The sequence below is a fragment of the Sphaeramia orbicularis genome, chromosome 18, assembly GCF_902148855.1.
Source record: "Sphaeramia orbicularis chromosome 18, fSphaOr1.1, whole genome shotgun sequence".
Classification (NCBI taxonomy): Eukaryota; Metazoa; Chordata; class Actinopteri; order Kurtiformes; family Apogonidae; genus Sphaeramia; species Sphaeramia orbicularis.
Window position 1 is genome coordinate 31937738 of NC_043974.1, and position 11214 is coordinate 31948951.

General features: G+C 39.2%; 1 protein-coding gene and 3 non-coding genes across 4 annotated transcripts; 1 reads left to right on the forward strand and 3 right to left on the reverse strand.

Annotated features, from left to right (window-relative positions):
- The first annotated feature begins 1208 nt into the window (after nucleotides 1-1208).
- Nucleotides 1209-5780, forward strand: LOC115438266 (mucin-2-like). Its single transcript, XM_030161739.1, has 2 exons — nucleotides 1209-4930; nucleotides 5074-5780. The coding sequence occupies exon 1, from the start codon at nucleotides 1222-1224 to the stop codon at nucleotides 4915-4917; it is 3696 nt and encodes a 1231-aa protein (XP_030017599.1). The 5' UTR covers nucleotides 1209-1221; the 3' UTR covers nucleotides 4918-4930; nucleotides 5074-5780.
- Nucleotides 5781-9036: 3256 nt separating this feature from the next.
- trnan-guu (transfer RNA asparagine (anticodon GUU)) lies at nucleotides 9037-9111 on the reverse strand. Its single transcript has one exon. It is a non-coding gene; the product is annotated as a tRNA-Asn (tRNA).
- A 403-nt stretch (nucleotides 9112-9514) lies between these two features.
- On the reverse strand, nucleotides 9515-9589 carry trnan-guu (transfer RNA asparagine (anticodon GUU)). The gene has a single exon. It is a non-coding gene; the product is annotated as a tRNA-Asn (tRNA).
- A 391-nt stretch (nucleotides 9590-9980) lies between these two features.
- Nucleotides 9981-10055, reverse strand: trnan-guu (transfer RNA asparagine (anticodon GUU)). The gene has a single exon. It is a non-coding gene; the product is annotated as a tRNA-Asn (tRNA).
- Between the last annotated feature and the right edge of the window lie 1159 nt (nucleotides 10056-11214).

Consider the following 11214-nt stretch of genomic DNA (forward strand, 5'->3'; position numbering starts at 1 on the left):
GCTCCAAATTTGGCCATGATTACAACCACACCTGCACCATTAACAACCACAACTTTGCTAGATACAACCTCTGCTCCCACTACTGCTGAACCAATAATTACTGCTTCCCAAACTACAGCCACAACTGAAACAACAACTTCCCAAAGTATAACCACATCTGTCTCAACCACCAAAGTTGCAACAACTACAATATCTGCTCCAATATTTACCAGAGTTTCACCAACAACAACCACACCTGCACCATCAAACACCACATGTTCCCCAATTACAGCTTCTACTCCAACACCAACTATGGCTTCCCAAACTACAACCACACCTCCTCCAAAAACAACCAAAATTGCAACAAGTATAAGATATATATTGACTACAAGAACAACTGCACCAACAACTACTTTTGACCAAACTACAACCCCCCCTGCCCCAACCACAGCTACAGCTGCACTCATTCCATCTTCTCAGACTACAATCGTAGCTGAACCAAAAACTACTGTTCCCCAAACTATAATTACACCTAACACAACTACAACAGCACAAACAAGTACAGCTGGACCAACAATGACTGTAGCCCAATTTACCACAACACCTGCCCAAACAACAACAACAATCATAGCTTCCAATACTACAACTACTCCAGCATCAACAACGATGACATCTCCCCCTACAACTGCAGTTGTATCAACTAACACTTCCAGTGACCTGAAAACAAGCACATTTGCATCATCTACAACCACACCTAAATCAACTTTAACCACAGCTGCATCAACAACAGCTACTGCTGGCCGAGCTACAACCACACCTGCATCAATATCAACCATATCTCTCACAGCAACAAGTACAGTTTCATCAATTACAACCTCTGGTTCCCCAGCAACAACCACACTGGCCACAGAAAGAAGTGTTGTATCACCTAAAACTACAGCTCAACAAAGAACCACAGCTGAATCCACACAAACCCCAACAGCATCAATAACCACTGCTGCCCACAATGTAATGGCACTTACCTCACCATCAGCCAGAGCTGCAACAACTACAGTCATATCTGCTTCATCAGAAACTACAGTTTCACCACCAACAACTGCAGCTGCACCAACAACTTCTGTTGCCCAAACTATAACCACCCTTTCCTCAACAATAACCACACCTGCCCCTGTAACCACAACTGCTTCAACTACAACCAGATTTGTACCAACAACCACAGCTTCAATAACTCCAAATTTGGCCATGACTACAAGTACACCTGCACCACCAATGACCACAACTTTGCCAGAAACAACTTCTACTCCAACAACAAACAGAGTGGCAAAGTCAACTACAGCTACACAAAATGCATCTACATCTGCCCCAACAACAAACACAGATTCATCATCTTCAACTTCTACGCAGACTTCAATCACAGCAGCACCAACTACTACTGCCCAAACTATGGCGGCACCTGTGTCAACATCACCAACACCTGCAACAACTACATCTACCAGAACAACAGCCACAGCTGTACCAATTACACCTTCTGGACAAACTACAGTCACAACTGAAGCAACAACTTCTTCCCAAAGTATAACCACAACTGTATCAACAACCAAAGTTGCAGCAACTATAATATCTGCACCAACATTAACCAGAGTTTCACCTACAACCACACCTGCATCATCAAACACTACAGCTTCACCAATTACAATTTCTACCACAACCTATATAACAACACCTGCCTCAACAATAATCACACCTACTCCTGCAATCACAACAGCATCAACTACAATCAGACTGGTTCCAACAACCACAGCTTCAACAACTCCAAATTTGGCTGTGACTACAACAACACCTGCACCAATAAGAACCACAACTTTGCTAGATACAACCTCTGCTCCCACTACTGCTGGACCAATAATTACTGCGCCACAAACTATAATCACACCTCACCAAATTACAACCACAACAATACAAACAACCACAGCTGGACCAACTATGACTACAGCCCAATTTACAGCAACATCCACCCAAACAACAACCATATCTTTCAATATTACAAACACTCCAGCATCTGCAATGACGACATCTTCCCCTACAACTACAGCTGCACCAACTAACTCTCTTGGTTCCCCTACAACACCCACAGCTACAATATCTACAACCACATCTAAACCAACATTGACCACAGCTGCATCAACAACAGCTACTGCTACCCGAGCTACAACCACGTCTGCCTCAACATCAACCACATCTTTCCCAATAACAGCTACAGTTTCACCAACTACAAGTTCTGGTGCCCAAGCAAGAACCATACCGGTTGCAGCAACATCTAATGCCGTATCAACTACGACTATTGCTGCCCCATTCACAGCCACTGCCCCAGTTACAGCCGCACTGACTCAAACGTTTTCTCAGACTACAATCACAGGTGAACCAATAACAAACATAGCCAAACAAAGTACAAATACTACCACTACAAAAATGTCTACCCCAACAACAACTACAGTTACCCAAATGACAAAATCTGTTTCAAACACAACCACAGTTACAACAACTACATTTTCTGCCCCAACAACAGCTATTCCTGCCCTATCAACAACCAAAGATCCTGCAGCTTTCTTTTCACCAACTATACCTTCTACACCAACAGCTGCTCCATCTACAACTTCTATCAAAACAACACCTACAGCTGCACTAACTGCTGCAGCCCAATCAAAAACCACAGCGTCACCAACAACTACTTTTAGCCAAACTACAACTTATGGTGCCCCTACAATAACAACAGCTGCAGTAACTACAACCATACATACACCAACTATAACAACGTCTACTCCAACAACAACAACAACTACTGCTGACCGAAGTATAACTGCATCTATCTCAATAACAACCACAGAGGCAGTAACTTCAGCTTTGCCTCCAATAACAACAACACCTGCTCCAACTGAAATGTCTACCCAAACAACAACCACAGGTGCCCAACCTACAAACACAACAGTTTCAAAAACAACAGACAACAACAGAGTTTCAGCAACAGTAACAAAACCAGCTCTAACAACATTTACAGATGAATTAACACAAACCAGAGCTGCATTAACAACCACTGTTGCCCAAAATGCAACCACGTTAACAACCACAGTTACCCCAATATCCACTGCTGCACAAATAACTACTATTGACCCAAACAAAACCACACCTGCACTAGTAACAACCAACATTGCACCAAAAACAAACAGCGTTTCAGCAACAATAAACACAGCTGAATTAACACAAGCCATAGTTGCATCAGAAACCACATCTGTCCCAATAACAACCACAGCTGTACCAACTACAGTCATAGCTGCCCCGTCAATGCATACAGCTTCCACAACAACAACCACAGCTGCATCAATTACAACTACAGCTTTACAAACCACTACAGCTTCACCAACAACAAACACTGCTGCCCAAACTACAACCTCACCTGCCTCAACACCAGCCCCAGGTGGAGTAACTACAATTTCTGGCATGACTACAACCACACCTGACTCCACAACCACAACTGCATCAACTACAACATTTACTCCAACAAGAATCAGAGTTTCAGCAACCACAGCTGCATCAACTGCAACCACCTTTGTTTCAGCAACCACAGATTCAATGAATACAAATTTGGTTATGCTTACAACCACACCAGAGCCATCAACAACCACACCTTTGCCAAATACAACTGCTGACCCAACAACAAACACAGAGGCAACAACTCCAACTTCTTCCCAGACTTCCACCAATGCTGAACCAAGTATTGCTGCCCAGACTATCACCACACCTGTCTCAACAACATCCTCACTTCCAACAAGTACAACATATGTCAGAACAATAACCACAGCTGCACCAACTACAGTTTCAGGCCAGATGACACCCACAGCTGAAACAACAAATGTTGTCCACACTACCCCTATCACAAGAACCATGGCTGTACCAACTACACGTGTACAAAATAGCCCAGCTTTAACTACTACAGGCTCTGCCCCAACAACAGTCACAGTTGCACCAACAATGACTGCTGCCCAAACTACAATGAGATCTTCTCCAACAACCACCAAAACTGTATCAACCACAAATCCTGCCACGACTACACCCTCAACCATAGCTTCACCAATTATAACTTCTGTTCCAGCAACAACAACCATATTTACCTCAACAACAATCACATTTGCACCAACAACTTCTATTTCCAACACTGCAACCACACCTTCCCCCACAACCACTGCATCAACTCAAACCATATTTGCACCTCCAACAACTATAGCTCCATCAACTATGACAACAGCTGCACCAATTTCAAGTGCAACTGATACTACAGCTCTGCCAACAATAACCACATCTGCCAGAACTATGGCCACATCTGTGTCAAGTATAACCACAGCAGCACAGACTACAACCATATTTGCACCTTCAACAACTATAGCTACACCAAGTATGATGACTGGTGCAGTGACTTCAGCCACAACTACAGCACTGCCCACTACCACCTCTGATCTAACTACAACCACAGAAGTGCCAAATAAAACCAAAGCAGCCCAGACTACAACCATAGATACACTACCAACTGCACCATCAACAGCTGTTTCAATAACAGCAGCTGCCCCAGATATGACTACAGCTGTGGTACCAGAAACTACAGCCACCCCAACTACAACCCTGTCTGTCCCAGACCGTTCAACATCTAAATTTACAAGCAATCAAAAAATTCAAAATAAAAGAGGATCTACGGGTGCAACATCCTTCGTAAAATCTTTAAAAACATCAGCAGCATCTCAAAAATTAAAAGGAACTATAGTGTTCTTCCAATATAACCCCAAAATTGCTATGCTGAGGCCCATTACCTTTGACCACCCAACTGTGTTCAAGGCCACATTTACAGTTTCAAATGCCTCTCATCCAGAGGAACAAGAGGAGCCTCCATAGAGCATCATAAATGGTAATTACAAATATTTGCATTCCCAGCTGTTAGTCTGTGTGGTTTGTATACACTCATATTTAGAAACCATTACAGAAGCTTGGACAGGGTGGTGTTATTCATCATTTTTTTTGTTGCAAATAATCCCTTTTCTGTCATTTCAGTGAAGGTCAATCTAACTGATTATCACGTCAGTCTTCCTTCAGTGAGTCAGCACACACCCTCATTCAAAGTGTGCGGAGTCATCGTTAATGAACTGCCTTACAGCTCTGAAAGAATTCAAAAGAATGCATTCACAAGAAGATGCATAGTAATTTCTTCTGATGCTCAATAAGTGGATGTATTGTACAGTACTGTATGTGAAGTATCTGAATTGCCCTATATGATCTGGGTCAATGAGTTCATAAGCTTGTCACATATACAGTATCTGTCCTGAGTCTACGAGTTCATGGGTTTGTTATGTTGTGGGTGAGGGGTCCTATGGAACTGGGGCCTCTTGGCTGGGGAGAATCATTTTAAGTCAACTCAGATGATCTCCTTTAACCAAGAACATCTCACGTTAACAAAAGAGCTACATGAGTGCATATCACGTATAGATCGGAGGACTTTCATACTAGCTAACTGTTCTTCAGGTAAACCATGGTGCCTGTTTAATGCCAGACTTTTTAACCCTATGATGCATGGATTATAAGAACCCTAATCAAGTTTTTTGTTTTTTTTTCCTGAGTGTTTTTATTCCTCTTTAGGCATGAAAAAAACAATGTGATTGGATTTTTTCAAATGAACCTATTATTTATGGAGTTACAAAAATGTCCACTCAGCTGGACACTATTCGTTTAATTTTTGATGCAAAGAAACATGTATTTAAAACACAATAACAGAAAGTGATATACTGTGTGAAAACTATGAAATAAAAACATTTTTTATGCAGCTAATCTGATGTTTTCTCACATTTTAGTGTACACTAATACTAGTTATAACTCACTTCATGGAGCTAATTTGCAAAAAACAACAACAACAAAAAAAACTATTTGTTTAAGAAAACTGTTAATTACAGTCTAAAAATTACTAATTGATTTACACTAAACATGTTACTGCAGATCAGGTTTATCAAGAACAGCAAAGTTACAGTAATGGTACGAATTGCAGTGCATCTACATGATCAGTGAATTAAATATAGGAAAATTCATGATTTACAATGAAAAATGCAAAAGAATATTATAACAAATGGTGATAAATCACTTGGGACAGAGATTACACAAAGCTAATAAGAATAAATGTGGTCTTCGCCCTCTTCATTACCCCATAAAGACCCAGAGCTACTTTTGTGTCACTTCCCAAATAAAATTTCATCTATACTTATCCTTTCTTAAGTGATTCATCATCATATATTATAATATTATCTGCTATATTTTGCATTTTATTACTATAAATCAGGTATTTTCCTGTGTTTAATTTACTGATCATGTAGATGTTCATTAAAGCTCTGATTAAAGTTGAGGGTTATTATATCAAAAACAGAAAACTGCAGAAAAAGTGATTTTTTTCAGAAAAATCCATCATTAATTGAACATAAAACAAGTGTCTACAACTGTTGTCACTTATCAAACTCCATGTGTTTTACTGGTGAATCAATGTTGTAGAAGATGATGGTGTTTCCACGGTAACTACAGAGCCTCTGAACATCCAAATGGGTCATATCAGATGACCATGAAAAGATGACAAACTGTATTTTACAACAATTAGTTACATGGATTAATAGGATTCGTGGCTCAACAGGCATTAAACAGTTTAGATCAGTAGACGCTTTTGGTCAGTGATGGATGTTTGAGTCTTTATGAGTTAAAATAGGAGGATTTTGCTACGTGTTTTGAGTTTGTCAGTGCCACATTTGTGAGAGGATTATCATTATGCTAAACCCACGACTTTCAACAAAATAAAGTGTACCAATGACAATGTACTTTACCTATTTCTCTGCCTGCCTTGTAAAATAGGGTAATAAAAAAAAGTCAGAATTCATATTTTTTTTATGTATGTTTATACTACAATCATATTATGTAAAATTAACCAGTATGTACTGTATTTGTATCTACTCATTTACTAGCCTCCTGTTTTTGTACGTAAGGAAACCGGTTTGTTGACTTTATTAGGATTATCTTGGGATGGGCAACGGACAATGACTCAGTAAATATCCACTTCATTATTCTTTACTCTGCTATCAAAACCATTCAATTCATCACCTCCATTCACTTCACATGTGCTGTAAGCCCTCTACAAAGGATTATAAATAAAGTACATCTGAAAAGCATTCTTACTATTGACATTAGTCAATTTAAGTACACACTCGTGCGTAAATCAAACAATGATTACGCGTGTTTCATTATTTGTTTTGTGTCAGTCACAAGGGTGAAGGTACAATGATTTATTTTCTTAGAGTAAACTATCTATTCTTGCCCTAAGTGGTATATTTTAAGGAAACTCTGGTCTGTCATCAGCTGCTCCTTTTCATCTGTCAAATTATCTAACATCTGCTGAGGGCAAAAGTTCACAACTTGTTGTTACACAATGTTATTAAACCATAATCAAACCACAAATACATGCACCTCACACGTATCATAGCTTATATTGGCATCAATCCAGCTGATGTCATTATGTTTATGTGTGTACTGATGTGAGCATATCAATTACCTCTATATATGTGCCAAGTTTGAAGTAAACTAAAACAAAATTGATCCATCCTGAGTCACTGGCAATCTATAAACCCAATTTGGACCAATAGTTTTGCTACTTAAGTGTTAACAAACGGAACCAAAAACAATACCCTTTGCCTTGCCTTTGGTGGGCAGGGTAAAAATAATCTACATGTAGGAGAAATGAAATATTATAAATAAAAGAAAGATTAAATATGAAATACTTCATATGTATCCACACACACTCACACACACACACACACACACACACACACACACACACACACACACACACACACACAAAAGTTTTAGAACACCCCAGTTTTTCCAGTTTTATATTGAAATTCAAGCAGTTGAAGTCCAATGAACAGCTTGAAATGGTACAAAGGTAAGTGGTGAACTGCCAGAGGTAAAAAAAAAAAAAAAAGGGTAAGGTTAAACAAAACTGAAAAATTATCTACATTTCAGAATTATACAAAAAGGCGAACAAGAAATGGGTTAACAACTTAAAGCAGTTCTGCAGCAATGGAGGTTGATCAAGCCTCCAAAGTTGGTGCTACCAATTCCTACAGGTGTCCCAACATTTGTGAATTCCTTCCAACCCCCTCTGTCTGCAGAAAAGTAGTGTTGAACACCTTTTGGTACCATACCGTTGGGAGCATTATTTGAACGGTATTGTACTGCAGAAAGAAGTGTGTTACTATAAAAATGGAAAAGAGGAAAAGGCAATTAACGACAGAAGAGAGACAGACCATCAGAACACTTAAAAATGTAGGTCTGTCCTACAGAGAAATTGCCAAGAAAGTCCAGGTGTCAGTAAGTCCAGGCCCTTCACCATCCAAGGGCACTCAGAAAGTGGGGGAAAAGCTGACAGGAAGAGGTGTGGCAGAGCCAAAGCCACAACAGAATCAGAAGACAAGTTTAGGACAGTCAACAGCTTTAGTGATAGGAGACTCACAGGACAACAGCTTCAAACACAGCTCAATAGTGGTCATAGTAAACAAGTCTCAGTTTCAGCTGTGAAGAGAAGACTTCCAGTTGCAGGTTTGATCAGTCCATAACACCTTCTTCCAGTCTTCAGTAGTCCACTGGCAGTGTTTCATGGCTCAGGCAAACCTCTTTTTCTTATTCTGAAGCGATGTCAGCAATGGCTTTCTTGCTGCAACTCAATTACTAATAGTCAGTCCTACACTGGGTAAAAACCAATTAAATATTTTTGCACTGATTTATCTACATGTCTTTTAATTCTCATTATGAGAATATTTATCAGGTACATATTGTACAAATCATTGTTCTAGCTGTGTTTAATATGTATATTTGTATGCATACATTTCAAAATTTGTGCTTTTTCTGTTATTTTCATTATACTTGAACAGAGCAACTATGACACAATAATTCCTCTTCAGATTAATCATGTATTACCATAAATGAACCAGTCGTCCCTGGGTGGGCTCGAACCACCAACCTTTCAGTAAACAGCCGAACGCGCTAACCGAATTGCGCCACAGAGACTATATGAGCCATAGAATATAGTTAAAAGAGGAGAGACGATGCTGGCAGGTTTGGTTTCATACAATCCTTTTTTGTGGATACTACATAATATCATACTATTTTAAATTGGAATTTAAATAATATATAAACTCAATTACTAGTAGTCGGTCCTTCACTGGGTAAAAACCCATTAAATATTTTTGCACTGATTTATCTACATGCCTTTTAATTCTCATTATGAGAATATTTATCAGGTACATAATGTACAAATCATTGTTCTAGCTGTGTTTAATATGTATATTTGAATGCGTACGTTTCGAAATTTGTGCTTTTTCCTGTTACTTTAATTATACTTGAACGAAGCAACTATGACACACAATAATTCCTCTTTGGATTAATCATGTATTACCATAAATGAACCAGTCGTCCCTGGGTGGGCTTGAACCACCAACCTTCCGGTTAACAGCCGAACGCGCTAACCAAATTGCGCCACAGAGACTATATGAGGTATAGGATACAGTTAAAAGAGTAGAGACGATGCTGGCAGGTTTGGTTTCATACAATCCTTTTTCTTTTTTTTGTGGATACTACATAGTATCATACTATTTTAAACTGGAATTCAAATAATATGAAAACACAATTATTAGTAGTAGGTCCTTCACTGGGTAAAAACCCATTTGTCTAAATTTCTTTTAATTAGCATATTGATAATATTTATCACATATATATTGTACAAGTTGATGTTCTAACTTTGTTTAATATGTATTTTTGTATGTGTATGTCTTGACATTTGTGCCTTTTCTGTTACTTTAATTATACTTGAACGGAGCAACTATGACACACAATAATTACCCCTGTGATTAATACAGTAGTACCATAAATGAACCAGTCGTCCCTGGGTGGGCTTGAACCACCAACCTTTCGGTTAACAGCCGAACGCGCTAACCAAATTGCGCCACAGAGACTATATGAGAGATAGAATACAGTTTAAAGAGATGCTGGCAGGTTTGGTTTCATACAATCCTTTTTTTGTGGACACTACATAATATCATACTATTTTAAACTGTACTTTAAATAATATGAAAACACAATTATTAGTAGAAGGTCCTTCACCGGGTAAAAACTCATTACACTGATGGTGTTTCATGGCCGAGGCAAACCTCTTTTTCTCATTCCAAAGTCTCAGCAATGGTTTTCTGCTGCAACTCCACCCATCAAACCTACAACTGCAAGTTTTCTCTTCACAGCTGAAACTGAGACTTGCCACTATCTTCACTGTGCTTGAAGCTGTTGTCCTCTGAGTCTCCTATCACTAAAGCTGTTGACTGTCATAAACTTGTCTTCTGATTCTGTTGTGTCTTTGGCTCTGCCAGACCTCTTCCTGTCAGCATTTCCTCCAGTTTCTGAGTGCCTTTGGATGGTGAAGGAAACTGGACTTACTGACACCTGGACTTTCTTGGCAATTTCTCTGTAGGACAGTCCTACATTTTTAAGTGTTCTGATGGTCTGTCTCTCTTCTATGGTTAATTGCCTTTTCCTCTTTTCCATTTTTATAGTAACACACTACTTTCTGCAGTACAATACCGTTCAAATAATGCTCCCAACGGTATGGTACCAAAGTGTGTTCCAACACTACTTTTCTGCAGACAGAGGGGGTTGGAAGGAATTCACAAACGTTGGGACACCTGTAGGAATTGGTAGCACCAACTTTGGCGGCTTGATCAACCTCCATTGCTGCAGAACTGCTTTAAGTTGTTAACCCATTTCTTGTTCGCCTTTTTGTATAATTCTGAAATGTAGATTATTTTTCAGTTTTGTTTAACCTTACCTTTTTTTTTTTTTTAACCTCTGGCAGTTCACCACTTACCTTTGTACCATTTCAAGCTGTTCATTGGACTTGAACTGCTTGAATTTCAATACAAAACTGGAAAAATATGTTTGTGACTGTGGCTCTGCTGTCATTTTCCACATTCTTACAGATTATGCAAAAGCAGGGAGGAGACATTTACTGCATGGTGTTTACTGCATGTTTTACAATTAAAAATACGGGTCAAGCTCACTTTGAAAATTGATGAGCATGTAAATGTAGGTTAATTGCTGTGTTGTCAACAAGCCTGTAATTAA